The 18,890-nt window shown below is 47.3% G+C and overlaps 1 protein-coding gene across 2 annotated transcripts in view; it reads right to left on the bottom strand.

Moving 5' to 3' along the window:
• Positions 1-4,867: 4,867 nt before the first annotated feature.
• TMEM9 (transmembrane protein 9) overlaps positions 4,868-18,890 on the bottom strand; it is a 36,258-nt gene continuing 22,235 nt past the window's right edge. For both annotated transcript variants that reach the window (XM_030221166.1, XM_030221167.1), the window contains exon 6: positions 4,868-5,401. In XM_030221166.1, the coding sequence (XP_030077026.1) occupies positions 5,255-5,401 (147 nt within the window). In that variant the 3' untranslated portion in view covers positions 4,868-5,254. The remainder of the gene's footprint in view (positions 5,402-18,890) is intronic.

The raw sequence follows: 18,890 nt of genomic DNA, 5'->3' as shown, positions 1-18,890 counted from the left end.
TGATGTTAAGTTTCCAGAAATCTGATGTACAGAAAGGATTTTTAAAAGATACATAGACATGCTTCAGCTGTTAATACTTAAGACATCCCACCTGGTAGCATCCACTGTGCAACCTGAGTCCCTTCTAAACTCAGGTAACAGTTCATACCCATGACACCTAAGAGTTAACACCACCACACGAATGCAATGGCTGCTGCTCCACAAGGACGGCCAGGAGTCCAACAAGTCCAGAGGTGAGGGAAACTGGGCTGAGCCACAAATCAGATGACAGCTCACTAGGGACCAGGTGATCAAAAACCCAGTGCTGTTCCGAACAGAACGGGGGCAATAACACCCCTATGATCAATGCTAATAGCATGCAAATTCATGTGCGCTATTAGCTCTGATTATAGGGGTACTTAAGCGGGAGGATTGTGCCTGGGCATGTGCCCAAGGCACAATCCTCCCACAGACGTTGTTTGACAGGTCCGGGCTGTCAACTTGCCAAACATACTGATGCAGGTTGGAGGTCCAGTGGACCTCCATACTACCCCTCCCCCCAAAACAGAGGCCCTGGTGGTCTAGCGCCCTCCCCCCCCAATCTGACCGACTGACCCTCCCCACCAGGTGGTCTAGCTGCCCAAACCCCCTGTACCTTCAGATGATCCCTCTAGTGCTGCCTCCAAAATGGCGGCACCCTGCCCTGCATTAGGTAGGGAAGCCACGAACAGCATATCCCAGGATGCACTGGCCAGGGCAGGGTGCCACCATTTTGGAGGTGCCACTGGAAGGAGAAGGAAGTGGTACGTCTAGTAGCACTATAGAAATGATAAGTAGTAGTAGTAGTACTCCCTCCTCTGTCATATGAAGGTATGGGGGGGTGGGTTTTGGGGCTGCTAGACCACCAGGTGGGGGCTGGAGGTCTGCCACCCCTCTCTTCTGTCAGGAGGGGGGGGGGGGGTTGGTTGGTCGGGGGAGGGTCTCTTCTATTGGGGAGGATGGGAGGCCTCTGCTAATATGCAGATGCATGCTGGCCAGTGCTCCCCAATGCTTTGTAAACCCTAACCCCAGCTCCGAGCTGGTATAGGGTTTACAGTACTAGCAGTGCCCTTGTTTGACACGCCGCCCACTTAGCATTGGAGCGCAGGGCCACCAAGAAGGGGGGTAGGGGGGCCCGGTGCCAGGTTCTCTCTCTCCTGCTCCTGACGGGACCCGTAAGATTGTGTCCCGACAGGTGCAGGAGAGAGAAAACTTTGGCAGCTGGGGAGGACCTGGAGGAACAGACACAGCATCTGCCGCATTGCCTTCCCCTGCGGCTGCTTTTCCCCTCAGGCCGGACATGCGCAACCTGAGAGAAAAAGCAGCCGCAGGGGAAGGCCACACGACAGAAGGAAGAAGAGCAGCACTGGAGAACTCATCTGCTGGCGGGGCCTTGGGATCCCCACCAGCCAAGGTACCCAGGGCAGGCGGCAGCAGCGATTGGGGAGGGTGGGGCGATGGCTCCTGGGGGGAGGGGCCCAGCAGTGGTGGCGGCAATGATCCTGGGGGGAGGAGGAGGCCCAACAGTCGTGACGATCCTGGGGGGAGCCCAGCGACAGTGACGATCCTGGGGGGGGGGGGGGGGGGGGGGAGCCCAGTGGTAGCCTTGCCCTGGGCCCGGCTCAGTCTCTCGGCGGCCCTGCTGGAGAGAAATACAAATGTCCCTGCTAGGCATGCATTTGCATTCTATTAGCATTCAGAGCTGACCAGCGCACTGTTCCACATGCTCACCGGCTCTGATCCTGGGGCGCAGGCAAATGTGGGAGCCAGTCCGGCACTAATGGCCTCCAGTGCCCCGCATTTGGCTTCTGATCACTTTATTCATTTATTTATAAACATTATATTCTGCCTACAACTAAGCAGATCACAATATCATATACATAAAGCAAAAACAAATCAAATTCAAATCAAAACGCATACAAAGATAGAACATATTAGCCCCACGATAACTCATACAAAAGTAATCTCAGCAAATTCAAATAAAACATTTTGCTGTGTCCAAGTAAACAAGTTAAACACATTAGCTCCATGCCTGAACACATAGATGTGTCTTCAATAGTTTACGAAAAAGATGCCACCTTACTACACAACCTAACGACTCCCTAGGGGGCCCTTGTACTAAGCAGTGCTAATGCCGGACTTTCCCGTGCGCTAAGCCTAATTTCTTGCACAGCTGTTAAATTGGCATTTTTCTATTTGTTGAATTTTGAGCTGTGCACTGTTAGCATTAGTGCTCAACCATTTTAAAAAAATTAACATGGGAACACTTACCGTCTTTTATTTAGGAAGCATTAAGGACTCCTTTGTTATGGACACACTAACCAGGTAGCATGCCAGTAATGTCAGGGCATTAGCTGAATAATTAATTCCATGCCCGATCTCTGCCCCCTCCCAAAAAATACATACCACATGCTTGGCGTGCGCAAATGGCAACACTAACATAGAACTTTACCATGTCCTGAAATTAGGCCATTTTTTTCTGTGTTAAGTGTGCACTAGCGCTTAACACAGCTTAGTAAAAGGGTCCCTAGGTGATCTGGGTGGGACCTTTCCATGCAAATTTGGTGGTGTTCTGTCTGGGCCAATACTCAGCAGAAGATAACCGTGTAGGACAGACTCCTATCTAGTTATCTCCTGCAGAAAGGTGATCCCTGGATTTTCAGAAGGCACTGCTGAAAGAAAATGCAGAGAGACCATGATGGCGCGGGGTGGAATCACAGCAGAACCGGGAGTTGCCTGGGCATCGCCAACACTTAGTGGCGGCATCTGAGTTAATCAGGTGGCTAGCTGGGTGCCGCTGTTGAGTATTGGCAGTACCTGGCCAGAGCTCCTGGCAAGCCGTCGACCGCCCAGATATTCAGTTCCAGGTTTTAGAGAGGTCCCAGCACTGAATATCCGGACACGATTCAGTGATTAACGCTGGTTGAATATTACCCCCCATCATCTCTATCACTTGAGGCAGACTGTGCTGAAAGACAGTTGGTAGATCAAGGCCCCTGATGCCATGGCTTGAACTGCATAAGGATTTAAACTGTCTCCCATTCAGCCCGGGTTGGCTTAGCCATCAGGCACGACTAGATGGTCACCTAGGGTGGCAGCAAACAGCACATGCCATCCTGACAGCAGGGGCGTAGCCAGACACCCAATTTTGGGTGGGCCTGGGCCTAAGATGGGTGGGCAGAAGAGTCCCACAAGTGATTTTGTCTCTCCCTGTCTTGCCTGCATGCCATATGGTCTCTCAAACATCCCCCATCTCCCGCATACCTTTTAAGTATCAGATTTTCACCGGCAGCGAGCAGCAACTAATACACACAGCTCATGTTGGTCCCACAGCCTTCCTTCTGATGCAACTTCCTGTTTCCGCATAGGCAGGAATACATCAGAGGGAAGGCTGTGGGGTTGATGCGAACAGTACGTATTAGTCGCTGCTTGCTGCAGGTGAAGATCTGCTATTTACAAGGTATGCAGGAGGGGCAGTTGTTGGGAGATCATGGGTGGTGGGGCTTGGGGATCCCTGCCAGCCACATCCTAGGTGTGGGCCTGAGCCCAAAGTGGGTGGGCCTGGGACCACCCTTGGCTACGCCACTGCCTGACAGTCACAAGCACCAGCACACTTTTACCCACAGGAAGAGGATGGCAATTCTCCAAACAGCCAGTTACCTGTGTAAATGACTTTTGGAAAATATGATATCTAATTCTGCATCTGAATAGGATTTTTCTGGGAAGGATGGGTAGGGGAATCTAGAAGAAGAAGGTGACAGATTGCATGCTTTGATGAGGATTAGGAACTATCCTCCAAGACTTCTGCTCCATGAGCTAGACATTGTTCCCTTAACAATTTTCATTTACTTATTCCTAGTTTGAACAGCTAGAAATGGGACCCATTTATAAATGAATTGGTACACTCTGAGGGGCATAATCGAAAGGGGTGCCTAAGTTTTCCTGAGGACGTCCTCGCAGGACGTCCCGGCGAAGGGGTGGGGAAACCCGTATTATTGAAACAAGATGGCCGTCCATCTTTTGTTTCGATAATACGGTAGGGGACGCCCAAATCGCGAAATTTAGGTCGACCTTAGAGATGGTCGTCCCCGATTTTCGGCCATAATGGAAACCGAGGACGCCCATCTCAGAAACGACCAAATCCAAGCCATTTGGTCGTGGGAGGAGCCAACATTCGTAGTGCACTGGTCCCCCTCACATGCCAGGACACTAACCAGGCACCCTAGGGGGCACTGCAGTGGACTTCAGAAATTGCTCCGTGCATAGCTCCCTTACCTTGTGTGCTGAGCCCCCCAACCCCCCCCCCCCCCCCAAATCCACTCCCCACAACTGTAGAACACTACTATAGCCCTAAGGGGTGAAGTGTAACAGGTGGGGGGTGGGGGGGATGGGCCTGGGTTCGCCTGCCTGAAGTGCACTGCACTCACTAAAACTGCTCCAGGGACCTGCATACTGCTGTCATGGAGCTGGGTATGACATTTGAGGCTGGCATAGAGGCTGGCAAAAAATATTTTAAAAGTTTTTTTTTAGGGTGGGAGGGGGTTGGTGACCACTGGGGCAGTAAGGGGAGGTCATCCACATTCCCTCCAGTGGTCATCTGGTCAGTTTGGGCACCTTTTTGAAGCTTGGTCGTAACAAAAAATGGACCAAGTAAAGTCGCCCAAGTACTCGTCAGGGACGCCCTTCTTTTTCCATTATCGGTCGAGGACGCCCATGTGTTAGGCACGCCCCAGTCCCGCCTTCGCGACGCTTCCGACACGCCCCCGTGAACTTTGGTCGTCCTCGCGACGGAAAGCAGTTGAGGATGCCCAAAATCGGCTTTCGATTGCGCCGATTTGGGCGACCCTGGGAGAAGGACGCCCATCTTCCGATTTGTGTCGAAAGATGGGCGCCCTTCTCTTTCGAAAATAAGCCCGACTGTCTTGCTCCTCCAAGTTGATGTCTTGCTGTTGCTCAGAGGAAGGCGTGAATGGCAATAGCAGTGTATCCCCTTCAAGTCCCACTGCCCAAAGACAGCTGCGAGAGGGGAGGAACGGACTAAAGGAGGCTTCCCGAACCCTACCTGTGTGCTGCCCACTTTCTCAGCAGCCCTAGAGGGTAGGGAACTGCAGGCAGTGCAAAGGAAGGCCTTAGTCCCTAAGACAGGCATAAATTCTGTAAGCGTACTGAGAATCTCTATCCCTTGTGCGGTCCTGAGACGAGCCTCTCCTTCCTCTTGCCTCTGCGGTGGCAACGATTAGCTCAGCATCTTGTGTCTGTCAAACACGGTCCTCCTTTGCTCTTGGACCTGCCGCTTCCAGCGCTGCTGCGCACCTTCCACTCTCTCCAGCATCGTGCTAGTTCGGGTCCTAGTGTGGGCGGCTGCTGCCAGCGCACGGGCATCCTGAAATATTCAAATGGGAGAAAACGGGTGTAAGTTGGTCTGCTGTAATAGGTCTGGGAACTTGAGAAGCTGTGGGATTACTATCACTGACTCAACATGGAAAGATTGTTTAAAAAGGCCCAGATAAATAACAACTTGCAGAAAAAAACAGGTACAAAATTCATAAGGACACTGTACCCATAGGGAAGCCATCCAGGTGGCAACTGCCTATGAGGTACACAGCAGCAAAGTTCTCGAGGCTATGTGAGATGACCGAAAAGTGCCTCCTCTGTTTACATAGAAACATAGTAGATGACGGCAGAAAAAGACCTGCACGGTCCATCCAGTCTGCCCAACAAGATAAACTCATATGTGCTACTTTTTGTGTATACCTGACCTTGATTTGTATCTGCCATTTTCAGGGCACAGACCGTAGGAGTCTTGCCCAGAACTAGCCCCGCCTCCCAACCACCAGCCCCACCTCCCCCCACCGGCTCTGCCACCCAATCTTGGCTAAGCTTCTGAGGATCCATTCCTTCTGAACAGGATTCCTTTATGTTTATCCCACGCATGTTTGAATTCCGTCACCGTTTTCATCTCCACCACCTCTCGCGGGAGGGCATTCCAAGTAGCCACCACTCTCTCCGTGAAAAAACACTTCCTCACTAAATTCAAAATCCCTTTATTGAACCCCAGTATAACATAATCATCTTATATAGGGGTGAGAGAATGGCATTTGTGGATTGCACACATACATGTCCCACTGAGGCAAACCCCCCATAGTGCTCTGTGGCACAGTGGGCTGGCAGAAGACTTGGATACTGGCCTTGAACAAGGGCTGGCTTAACCTATGGATCAGATGAGACTCTGTCCCAGGCTGCTAGAGATAAAGGGCGCCAAATGCCTGAGCCTGTAAAGTCACTGGCCCTATAGGTTAAGCTGGCCCAGAGCTTACCTAGCGGCATTGCGTGTCCATGGAAAAACGAAGAGCCAGAAATCCCCTTCCTCTTTCTGTCTCAGGCCATCTTCCCCCGTCTACCTTTAAAGGCAATTTTTCCCTCCCAAACACAGACAGCATTTCACCTAATGCTACCCTCATCAGTGCCCCAGCGTCTTCCTTCTGCCAAGCCCTGGCCACTCCTTTGACTTAACTTCCTGTTTTCACAGGGAACGGCAAAGAGAAGATGCAGGGGCCGATGCGGATAGTGTTAGGTGAAACGCTGTCGGTATTCAGGAAGAGGAAATTGCCTTTCAGTGGCGATCCTAGCCGGCATGGCACCCGGGGCGTATCGGCGATGCGCCCACCCCCCCCCCCCCGGGTGCAGCGCGGCCCCCCCCCTCGGCAAAATGACACCCCCCCCCCGGGTGCACGCCGCTGGGTGGGGGGGGGGCCGCGGCGCGCGCCTGTCAGCTGAGTTCCCTGAGTTCGCTGACTTCGCTAACTTCGCTGCAGCTCCCTCTGCCCCGGCCGGAACAGGAAGTAACCTGTTCCGGGGCAGAGGGAGCTGCAGCGAAGTCAGCGAACTCAGCTGACAGGCGCACGCCGTGGCACCCCCCCCAGCGGCGTGCACCCGGGGCGGACCGCCCCCATCGCCCCCCCCCCCCCTTGGTACGCCACTGTTGCCTTTAAAGGTAGGCGATGGGGGGGGGGGGGAAAGAGGATGACCTTCGGGGGACCATGCCAATGGGAAGGCACCAAACCAAATGTTGGCTCAGGGCGCCACAGTCCCTTGGGCCAGCTCTGCCTTGAACCCACACAACAGAACAACTTTCACCGGTCAGCACTGTAGGTACTGGAGAATAAAGGCAGTCATAAACCTCACAAGTTTGCTATTGTTTTCAATAGTGTCTGCAAAGGCTTGGGGGTCACACAATATGGTGAAAAGCTCCGCCCACTGGCTTCAGCTCACAGAACAAGCCAGATAGATTCGTGCTGCTGAATATGGGTAGCTGGCCTGCAAAGCGTGATTTAAGTGGCAGCAGCCTCTCCTGTCCACTGAAATCATTTTGAATAATGACTCCATGATGTCCAAATGAATCATGTCTAGCTAGAGAAAGAATTCTTTTTTTTTTTTAATTACAATTTGTTATTTTAGAGTATTTTTGCCTGTGAAGGCGATTGTTTGAACTGGGGTTATTTTAAAATGCATTCCAATGAGTTGGGGGTTGTTTTTTTTTTTTTGTATTTCTTTCACTAAGGTCTTTTCTCCAAATTTTTGTGCTTTTATGTTTGAAGTTATTCTCAGACCGCGGGACTTAGTTCGGTAAACTCCCACAGTTGGCATTTATGCTGGATATTCAATGTTGGGTCGTTTCCAGTGAACGGCACTGAATATCTGGTTTACTTCTGGCCGGTTTGAATTTAACCAGCCAAGCTGATATTTGGCGCTGGCTGATTATGTTCAAAAAAGATATACTAGCTATATTCACGGCCAAAGATGGCCAGCAAACCCATAGTGTAAAAATAAATAAATAAAATAATTTTTTTAATAATCAGCGGAGCTGAATATTTAAACAGCTAAATGCTTTTGAATTTCGGCCAGTATGTATCTCATATTTTTTAGTATTAAATGCGAGTTGGATATAGCAATTATATGTTCTGGTATCATATATAAACAGCCTCATATAACCCCTGCTATCCGACGGCTGCTTCTTTCAGCAGGCTACCTCATGAATAGACCCTGTAACACAGAATTCTTCATAGCAGGCAGCAGAGCTGTGCATGTAGACTCATTTTTGTCTCTTATTTTTTGGGGGGATATGTACCTCTTGTTTCCCTGCACATCACAACCACAAACACTTTCCTGTAATTACAGCCAAGTGGGCCCTGTGAAGACGCCAAGTGCGGCGATTTCCTGAAAGGTTGAAAAGTCTGCTTTTACTGGGGATTACAACCAAAGCAGCTCAAAATCTCACCCATGGATTTCCGAAGTGACTGCCTGACATGTTTCATCTTCTGCCAGGCCGTGCCTAAAGAGATTAATGCGGCCTGCCTTTTCCACCAATTTTAGGAAGTCTGATCACTTTTCTCTGTCCAAGCAGGATAAAGGGAAAGGGAAATGGGACATGATATACCGCCTTTCTGAGGTTTTTGCAACTACATTCAAAGCGGTTTACATATATTCAGGTACTTTATTTTGTACCAGGGGCAATGGAGGGTTAAGTGACTTGCCCAGAGTCACAAGGAGCTGCAGTGGGAATCGAACTCAGTTCCCCAGGATCAAAGTCCACTGCACTAACCACCAGGCTAGTCCCTTCTCTGGACTGATAACTTACTGAAGCCATGAAATTTTTCACCAGGGTCACTACTTTGTAAAGAGAAAGAGAGAGCTGGGAAAAGCAGGCAGAGGAAGGGTAAGGATTCATACGAGAAGTGAGTTAAGGAGTCCCCTCCAGGAACACTTATTTGGGGGCTAGTGCAGAAAGACATGTGGTTGAGTCATGTGTTAATGATTCTCTACTACGAAAATCAGAAAAAATGCTGCTTTGATGCTATAATCAAATCATATGTAAATTTTAAGAACGATCAAATTGCGCTGTTCCATGGAGGAGGTGACTGAACAGATGCACAATTTGTTCCACTGGGTAATGGCAGCCATATATTTTTTTTTTTAATTTGTACCCCGCACTTTCCCACTCATAGCAGGCTCAATGCAGCTTAGGTACTTATTTGTACCTGGGGCAATGGAGGGTTAAGTGACTTGCCCAGAGTCACAAGGAGCTGCCTGTGCCTGAAGTGGGAATCGAACTCAGTTCCTCAGGACCAAAGTCCACCACCCTAACCACTAGGCCACTCCTCCACTGTTGCTACTATTTAATTTGAGATTTCCACTAGCAACATTCCATGTAGAAGTCGGCCCTTGCAGATCACCAATATGGCCATGCAGGCTTCTGCTTCTGTGAGTCTGACGTCCTGCACAGCCTTGTACATGGAATGTTGCTAGTGGAATAGCAACATTCCATGTAGAATCTGCAATAGTAGCAACATTCCATGTAGAATGTCCAATAGTATCTATTTTCTTTTTGTTACATTTGTACCCTGTGCTTTCCCACTCATGGCAGGCTCAATGCGGCTTACATGGGGCAATGGAGGGTTAAGTGACTTGCCCAGAGTCACAAGGAGCTGCCTGTGCCTGAAGTGGGAATTGGACTCAGTTCCTCAGGACCAAAGTCCACCACCCTAACCACTAGGCCACTCCTCCACTGTTGCTACTATTTGAGATTCTACAAGGAATGTTGCTATTCCACTAGCAACATTCCATGTAGAAGTCGGCCCTTGCAGATCACCAATATGGCCATGCGGCTTCTGCTTCTGTGAGTCTGACGTCCTGCACGTACGTGCAGAACGTCAGACTCACAGAAACAGAAGCCTGCGCAGCCTTCTACATGGAATGTTGCTAGTGGAATAGCAACATTCCATGTAGAATCTCCAATAGTAGCAACATTCCATGTAGAATCTCCAATAGTATCTATTTTATTTTTGTTACATTTGTACCCTGCGCTTTCCCACTCATGGCAGGCTCAATGCAGCTTACATGGGGCAATGGAGGGTTAAGTGACTTGCCCAGAGTCACAAGGAGCTGCCTGTGCCTGCAGTGGGAATCGAACCCAGTTCCCCAGGACCAAAGTTCACCATTCTAACCACTAGGCCACTGTGAATCCGATGAAAAGAAAAAATGCTGTCTCTTTCTTGCACAGGTGCAGCTATGGTGGAAAGCAACAAGAAAAATGTAAGATACACTCATATACATCTGTGCCTTTGGTTACACACCTATAACAATCAGGGTTTCCAACTGCACATGCTGATAGTGCTTAAAACGGTTCGTCAAATTACTTAAAAACGTATCCATCGTGTTAGTATGTGCCAGCGGCATAGCTACAGGGGGGCCTCGGGGGCCCAGGTCCCCCTATCCCTCTCAGGCCTGGTCTTAGGCAGGGGCGGCCGCACAGAGCCTCACGTGTCTAGAAGCCCCGCAGCGTCAGCATCGTAGCCATCACTACCTTCCCTGCCTCTCTCTCTCCCCTCTAAGCCACTGTAGATAGATGTATTAAAAAAGGGAAATTGAAGACTGAATAGTAAGAATAAATGAAATCTGTACCGAGAGACAGAAAAATAAATGGAAGGAAACTGAAAGGGAAAGATCAATATTGCAGACGGTTGTAGTGGAGAAGGTGAAGAAGACCAGGGGGCACTAAAAAAATGACAAAAGGACAGGAATCCCTGTTAAGACAGGAAGGCAGAAATCAAAGACTGGGTCCAACACAATTAGAAAAATGAAATGGCCAGACCACAAAGGCAGAAAAAATAATTTTATTTTTAATTTAGGATAAAGTAGTGTTGTAGCTGTGTTAACTCTAGAGGTTAATACATTTTTTTTTTAAAAAGGTTATCAATAGAAATCAAACAAAATAAAACATGGAAAAGAAAATAAGATGATACCTTTTTTATTGGACATAACTTAATACGTTTCTTGATTAGCTTTCGAAGGTTGCCCTTCTTCCTCAGATCGGAAATAAGCAAATGTGCTAGCTGACAGTGTATATAAGTAAAAAACCTTCAAGCATTACTATGACAGTAAAATAGATACCATTGGAGATTCTACATGGAATGTTGCTACTATTGGAGATTCTACATGGAATGTTGCTATTCCACTAGCAACATTCCATGTAGAAGGCTGCGCAGGCTTCTGTTTCTGTGAGTCTGACGTCCTGCACGTAACAGGACGTCAGACTCACAGAAGCAGAAGCCTGCACGGCCACATTGGTGATCTACAAGGGCCGACTTCTACATGGAATGTTGCTAGTGGAATAGCAACATTCCATGTAGAATCTATAGAAATCAAACAAAATAAAACATGGAAAAGAAAATAAGATGATACCTTTTTTATTGGACATAACTTAATACATTTCTTGATTAGCTTTCGAAGGTTGCCCTTCTTCCTCAGATCGGAAATAAGCAAATGTGCTAGCTGACAGTGTATATAAGTGAAAACATTCAAGCATTACTATGACAGTCTGACAGGGTGGGAGGAGGGGGGTGGGTCGGAGGTATGCATGGGGACATCAAAGCATATCATTGATATTCTAACAGGATGGGTGTGGATAGGTGAGGGGTGGGGTGATCAACAGAGACATACAGCTTTATGGTTTATAATGGGCTAGGAACCCCAGATCCTTGTTAAGTCCTTTCTGTTGGGTGTTAAAATATTCAATCATTCTGACTTCAAAGGTCTTACGTTCTTGTATGGTTTTAAAGTTACCTTTCAGTATTCTCACTGTGAAATCACTGGTACAGTGTCCTGGCTCTAATAAGCACATTTGCTTATTTCCGATCTGACGAAGAAGGGCAACCTTCGAAAGCTAATCAAGAAATGTATTAAGTTATGTCCAATAAAAAAGGTATCATCTTATTTTCTTTTCCATGTTTTATTTTGTTTGATTTCTATTGATAACCTTAAGAGTGGACTAACACGGCTACCACACTCCTCTATTTAAAAAAAGGAAAATAGTGAAATCTTTTTATTGGACTAACTTAAAAACATTTTTGACTACCTTTCAGCGGCCAAAACCTCCTTCCTCAAGGAAGTATGGTATACTCTACTATTAAGTTAATCCAACGAAAAGATAGTATCTTCTTTTCCTTTTTTTTTTTGTTTTGTTTCCGTTTCTTAATTTGAAATGTGATTAGAATATGTCAGTTTTTGAAATTCACATCTGCTCATGCATCACTGCTTCTCTTTATTTATTTATTACATTTGTACCCCGCACTTTCCCACACGTAGCAGGTTCAATGCGGCTTACACAGTAGTAAGATTATAATATGTAATACAGAAAAAACAGGCTAAGCTTAGCAGAGTAATGGGGATGCGTAGATAGGTAATATTATAAGGGAGAGGGGGGTAGAGGAGGTAGGAGAAGGTGCTAGTTTTAGGTTAGATTGAGATAGTCAGGGGATAGGGACAGGGTAAACATAGGGAAAAAAACTGGAGGAGGCATGGACCGAGTCATTGCCGTTGTTGCAGGATTAGGTGATGAATAGGTGGGTTCGTAGTTGTTGCATTGTAAGCAGTGTCTGGCTTCTTGGGAGTTCAATTTAATTTGTCGTCCCCCTTCTCCCCCACTGCTAACTCCCGGCTCTGTTCCTTCTATCTCGCTGCTCCCTATGCCTGGAATAGACTCCCTGAGCCAGTACGTCAGGCTCAGTCTCTGGCTGTCTTCAAGTCTAGGCTTAAAGCCCACCTCTTTGCTACTGCTTTCGACTCCTAACCATGACTCTCTTACTCAACACCCTCACTTATCACCCCTACCACTGCAATTTCCCCACCCCTAGCTGTCTGTTCGTCTGTCCAATTTAGATTGTAAGCTCTGTTGAGCAGGGACTGTCTTTTCATGTTCATTTGTACAGCGCTGCGTAAGTCTAGTAGCGTTATAGAAATGTTTAATAGTAGTAGTAGTAGTAGTCTATGTATTTCTATCTTTAGTTGTGATTACTTAGACTTAGTGAGGTTCTAAACGTGTGAAAGAGATCAGGTATACTTTTAGCACTAAGGGCCAGATGCACTAAACCTAACATGCCCACAACTTGCGTTTTAAACTGGTTCCAGCCAGTTTAAAACGCAAGTAGTTTACCGGGGGCATGCACTAAGAGCATTTTCCCTGTCACGGTAGCAGGCAACGAAAACGGAATGCAAATTATTCAAAAGCTATTATAATGAGCTGCACTACCATTGCAGCCCATTATAATGAGATGCACTACCGTTTTTCCGATTCCCTTACCATAGGAACCCTAACGGGAGGTCTGCACCTCTCGTTAGGACTCCTGTGAGGGAATCGGAAAGGAAAAGGGCCCCCCAAAAAAGGTAAAAAAGAAAAAAAAAAGCAGAGAGCGCATGTGAGGGGCGTCCTTTATGGACGTACTCTCCCTGCGCTTGTGAGGGACGTCTTTTTTTTCACTGTTTTTCGCTCTGCCGGCGCTCGTGACTGAGGCGTTTTTTTCCCCCTTCTATTTTGTCTCCGCCGCGCCACTTACCCCTCCACAGCAAAATTTTTCTATTTTCCTCGGTTGCCGGAGAATCAGTAAGTCCCTTTCGATTATGTACCTCTTCCTGGTCTCTTCAGCCAATCAGAGCGCGTTTAGCTGACACCAGCCAGCTAAACGCGCTTTGATTGGCTGAAGAAACCAGGAAGAGGTGCATAATCGAAAGGGACGTCCCGATTCTCCGACTGGCAACCGAGGAAAATAGCAAATGCAAGTGAGCTACAACGAGTAGCTCATTTGCATTCCCTATCGTTGATGCATTCCCGTTCCCTACCGATTCGCTATGGAATCGGTAGGGAACGGGAATTACCGATGACTTTTGTGCATCTAGCTCTAAATGTCTGTGTGGGATCAATCTGTAGCTATTAGGTTTGTTTAGTTTTCCAGTAGGTTCACTATTTTAGTACCACTGCAGTGTTTACGGTGCTGGCTTTGGTATCCCTACCACCCAAAGTATTATTTTTAACGTACTGGGAGGGGGGGAGGGAATATGTTGCCCCCTGGGTCCACCTCTGGTGCCCCCCCCCCCCCATAAAAGAAACTGGAGGGCTATGCCTCTGGGACATGCAAAATGGAAGACAATTGTAACCAGCTGGGAAACTTTAGTGGGGGGTGGGGGGGCGGATGAAAAAAAAACCGCTTGACTTAAAAACCACTTGGAAAAATGTTTGAAAAAGATGGTGCCGAGGGCACATGAGTTGAAAAGGAAAGAAATAGTGAAAAAAGTGTTGGTCTATAAGTAGTGATGTGGGAAAATAGAATGAAAGATTGACGTATAAGACATGTGCAATCTTCTTCGGGCACTTTAGGCACATTTCTAAGCTACCCTTGACCTAGTGGAAAGTTTCTCATGTTGTAGGCCATGGTTTCCTTCCCAGCATTACATTGGCTGTCCGTGCAATATGGCGGGACACTTAATGGCCTCATCGCCATTCATACGAATGCATTTCAATACAGTTTGCGGAAGTGGCGTAGGTAGGTGGGGCCATGGGGGCCTGGGCCCCCCCCCCCAATTTTATCTGGGCCCTTGGTTTTGCTGGCAGGGGTCCCCAATCCCCACCAGCTGAAGCCTTGTCCAGCATGCTCAGTTTCATTTAAAGGAGCATGCAGAATGTCAGAAGGAAGAGAGAGCAGGGCAGGGTACGCGGCGCCGCCGGAGACCGGCGCTGGACAAGGCTTCAGCTGGTGGGGATTGGGGACCCCCGCCAGTCAAGGTATTTGCTGCTGTGGGCTGCGTCAGTGCAGTGGGGGGAGTGGCGAGGTGGTGGGGGAGCGGCGGCAGGGCAGGAGACTAAAATGTGCCCCCCCCCACCTCAGGCTCTGGCCCTCTCCCACCGTGAGTTCTGGCTACACCCCTGGTTTGCGGCCATCTGTACCACACACCTGCCAACTTCCTTCCTGCAAAGCTTGGACAGGAACATATGTGTAAACCCTGCGGGAAAGACGGTTACACTCACACCAGCTTTCTGCATGAGCTCTTGAGATCAAGATAGAAGAATGTCCTTACAAAATAAATGGCAGAGGAGGGGGAGGAGGGACTTTGCAAATTTATTCTTTAAAATACGCTCTCTCTCTCTCTCTCTCTCTCTCTCTCTCTCTCTCTCTCTCTGCTGGGGCAGGACACACATCTAAATTTCAGAAACTATGATCTTTCTCAACAGGATGTCCTAATAAGGTGTACCTGTACAGAAGAGACATCCTAATCAGGCTTTTCTAATGTAAACAACATCTTAAGCCCTCGCTCTCCACCCTCCCCTGGAAAAAGGCAAAGCTTGAATGCAGTGTTTGTTTGATCAGACTTTGTGGTAACTGACACTGTCTCGCCTTTTAACTCATCCTTGACTAAATCAGTCAGCTTTAAGCTTCTCCCCTCACATCTTTTGCATCCCCTCAACACAGGATCTGTGTCGCTGGATATTTGGCCAATAGAAAATAATGGGGCCATACAGCCTCTCCGGTCTGCCCATCTATACCAACTATTAATCTCTATAATCCCTTCCTCTCCCTTAGAGATTCAAAGGTGCCTGTCCCATGCTTTCTTGAGTTCAGATACAATTCCCATCTCCGTCACCTCCACTGTGCCATAGATCTACCATCCTTTCTGTCAAGAAATATGTCCTCAAGATTACCATGCTGCTGCAAGTCACCTGGATCACCCCCTTTGAATCACTACCTGGGGGACAGCCTCCATCCTCATCCTCCCTTGATTTCCTGCCTGTGTTTGTTCCCTGGAGAGAGTAAAGAGCGAAGGGAGGGGAGGAGTGGAACAACAGTGCCAACAGGGAAAAAAGAGGGCTTCCTCTTTTCCTTAGCTGAACATGGTTATTAAGAGGTTGCCACTGTGACTTCCAGCCATTACTTTTCTGTATACACATATTCAACTACTGCACAGCAGAACAGACTTACACAGTCCAAGCAGTGTTCTTTCTATAACCGACAAACAAGAGACAATCACAAGGTGACACTATCATAAGATTCCTGCTTCAATAAATGTTAGGGCAATGTAAAATCCAAGGGAATTTTTTCAATGTATTTGGAGTAGGGGGTCGGAAAGAAGAAAATATAATGGCAGTTTAGGACACCAGTTTCATGGTGAGGCTTGTGATATTATCACAAAGAAAACACTGCAACAAGTCAAGCCTAACCCGTATGTAACATTTCTATGTATGGTCTATCCCTCAAATTCTCTACACGGCGCCTTAAGTTGTGCGCATTAATTTGGCCGCACAGCCTGTGCACGCAACTTAATTATCAAGCCAATCAGTGCCAATAATTGGTACTTAACAACCAAACAGCAACATTAATTGGCTTTAATTAGATTTTACACGCACAACTTTCTAGGTGCATTCTATAACATGGTGCATGTAAATTCTCATGTGCAGTCAAAAAGGGGGTGTGGCCATGGGTGTGGAATGGGCGGGTCGTGGGCTTTTCAAAAAACTATGCGCACTATTATAGAATATACCCGACCTGCGCCTAACTTAGGTGCAGGTATTTAGGCCTGGTTTTAGGTGGCCTAAATGAGTTCGCCTGAATTTTAGTCCCAAGAACAGCACGTGAGCATATTCCATAAATTACGCCTAACTTTAGACTCAGTTTATAGAATCATCAACTGTGTGGTTTTACGGCTCCGATTTTTAAAGGCACCATATATAGAATTTCTCCCCATGTGTATCTTTTTGTAGGGGGAGGGTAGGTAGAAACACAAGGTAATCACGAGGGGGGACAGACTGTAGCCTGCAGTCATCCGACGAGACACCTCGAGAGGTGTGCAACCGTACCAGCTCTGTGCAATTACCCAAACAACCCCCCCTCTCACTCCCTCCTTCACCAAAACTTGCTACAGAAGAGTCTGACGTGTCAAAGACATGTCTGAATTTCCCACATTACCACAGAATCTAACTTCATCCTGTAAAGTCTTAGCAAGACACTTCCCTGTATGCTACGGTTCCCTCATTGCTAATAGGTTGATTAGACTGGATTAAGTAACAACACATCTGCTCCAGTTGTGCAGAATTTGGGCTGTTTGGAGGTTTTCAGAGGGTTTTACATACAGCATAACGTTTTTGTCATCCAGGGCTGGTGCAAAGATATCAGGTGCCATAGGCAGACCTTCAGTTTTACTCCCACCACCCACCCCCAACTGGGGTGTGTTTGTGTGAGATTATATATACACACTCACACACAACTAAGGGCAATTTCCAAAAGGCATTTACTCAAGGACTATTTGAAACTTTCCTACCCTTCCAGCAGATAGAAGTATGTATTGATAGTTCTTTGAGTTTATGTGGCCATCGGACTCTATTGTTTTGCATTGACTGTAGCTACTCTTTGCTGGCTCCCCCCCCCCCCCAGCTGCTGTGTTAGGCGACTGCCTAGTCTTGTCTAACGGCTGAGCTGGCCCTGCCATCATCTGGGAGATCTGATCTGACTGTGTCCCTGGGTTTTTAACCTCCAGCCCACTGAAGCCCAATCATCATGTCCTGCTCAGTGAACAAAAGGAGTCTAGAAACCTGACATCAGGTGAATGACTAGGAAAGGCAGCTTGTCTGATCCACCTGAATCCAGACCTCTCTACAAGCTACATAATGCAAGAGCCTCAAAGGAAGCCAACATCTGTCCTCTGATCACTGCTGCAAAGCTTTGTAGTTATTACACCCTATGCAGTCTATTAACATGTATTGTGTTGGCCTGGTAATGTAGCATACTATGCTGTACTTTGCATTGTTGTTTGAATATTTTTACTGCTGTAATTGTCTATTGCTTATGTTTGACTGATTCTTGCTGTACACCGCCTTGAGTGATTTCCTTCAAAAAGGGGGTAAATAAATCCTAATAAATAAATAAATGAGAAGTAAAGATGAAAGCTCTCCATTTCCAGCCTTGCCTTTCTCTCAGATCCTAGATTTCTGACTGTAATAATGTATTAACATAGATTCGTACTCAACAGGCCCTATTAATCTCATATGACAGACTTGATCGACTTACCAACTAGAAATATATCCGAATCAACACGGACTTATCGAAATCTGCACTACCCAAGCTGCAAAGGACTTAAATACAAATCAACTTACGCATCCAGGTTTTCCTACATAAGCACACAACTGTGGAACGCATTACCTAAAGCCTTGAAAACGACGTACGACCACCTAAACTTCCGCAAATCACTAAAAACTATCCTGTTTAAGAAGGCATACCCTAACAACCCGACCTAAATGCCCAGTCTCAGCAACGTGACCAAACCAAAGCACACAATGGACATAACACAACTCTTCCGTTCTATGATTCCCTAATGTGGCTGTACCACATGAACTTTTTCTTACCACAACACCTGCAAAGACCCTCCGGTACTATGTAAGCCACATTGAGCCTACAAATATGTGGGAAAATGTGGGATACAAACGTAACAAATAAAAATAAATAAATAAAATATTCAATTTTGGCCATGTATGATGGCTTCCTGATTGCAGCGGAAGGGGAAGGAATAAGGAGAGAGGATTGTACAGGATGGTCTGCCTGTGAAACAGGGATTCATCGGTCAGTCCTGGTTGCAGCTCAGTGAGGTGGTGGGACACGAAGAACACCGACAACAGTCAAGCATCCGTAGAGTGGGATTTTGTATGGTGAATGATTTGGATGCCAAAACCTTCTGTCAAACAGGCAGATGCGGTCTCCGAGTCTGTTAGTGGAGCAGTGTCTTACTGGCAAACCAGAAACAATGAGGAATATTTTTCATGCTTTGTTTGGGGTCTGTTTGACCCCCATTTGCCATCTGTACAACAGGTAAACAGAGAAGGGTTAGTTATGTCTTCAAACTCTACCAGGACTACGGGACACTCCATGAAACTAACAGGAAATGGATTAGACGTGTGTTTTCACTCACTGAATGACCAAGTTGTGGAATATGTTGCCAGAGGCTGTGGTCAAGGCATCTAACGTAGCTGGGCTGGACAAATTCCTGGAGAAGACATT

Source organism: Microcaecilia unicolor, chromosome 12 (genome assembly GCF_901765095.1).
Source record: "Microcaecilia unicolor chromosome 12, aMicUni1.1, whole genome shotgun sequence".
NCBI classification, from domain to species: Eukaryota; Metazoa; Chordata; class Amphibia; order Gymnophiona; family Siphonopidae; genus Microcaecilia; species Microcaecilia unicolor.
The sequence above is the reverse complement of the archived record's forward strand: the minus strand, read 5'-3'. Positions and strand labels throughout refer to the sequence as shown.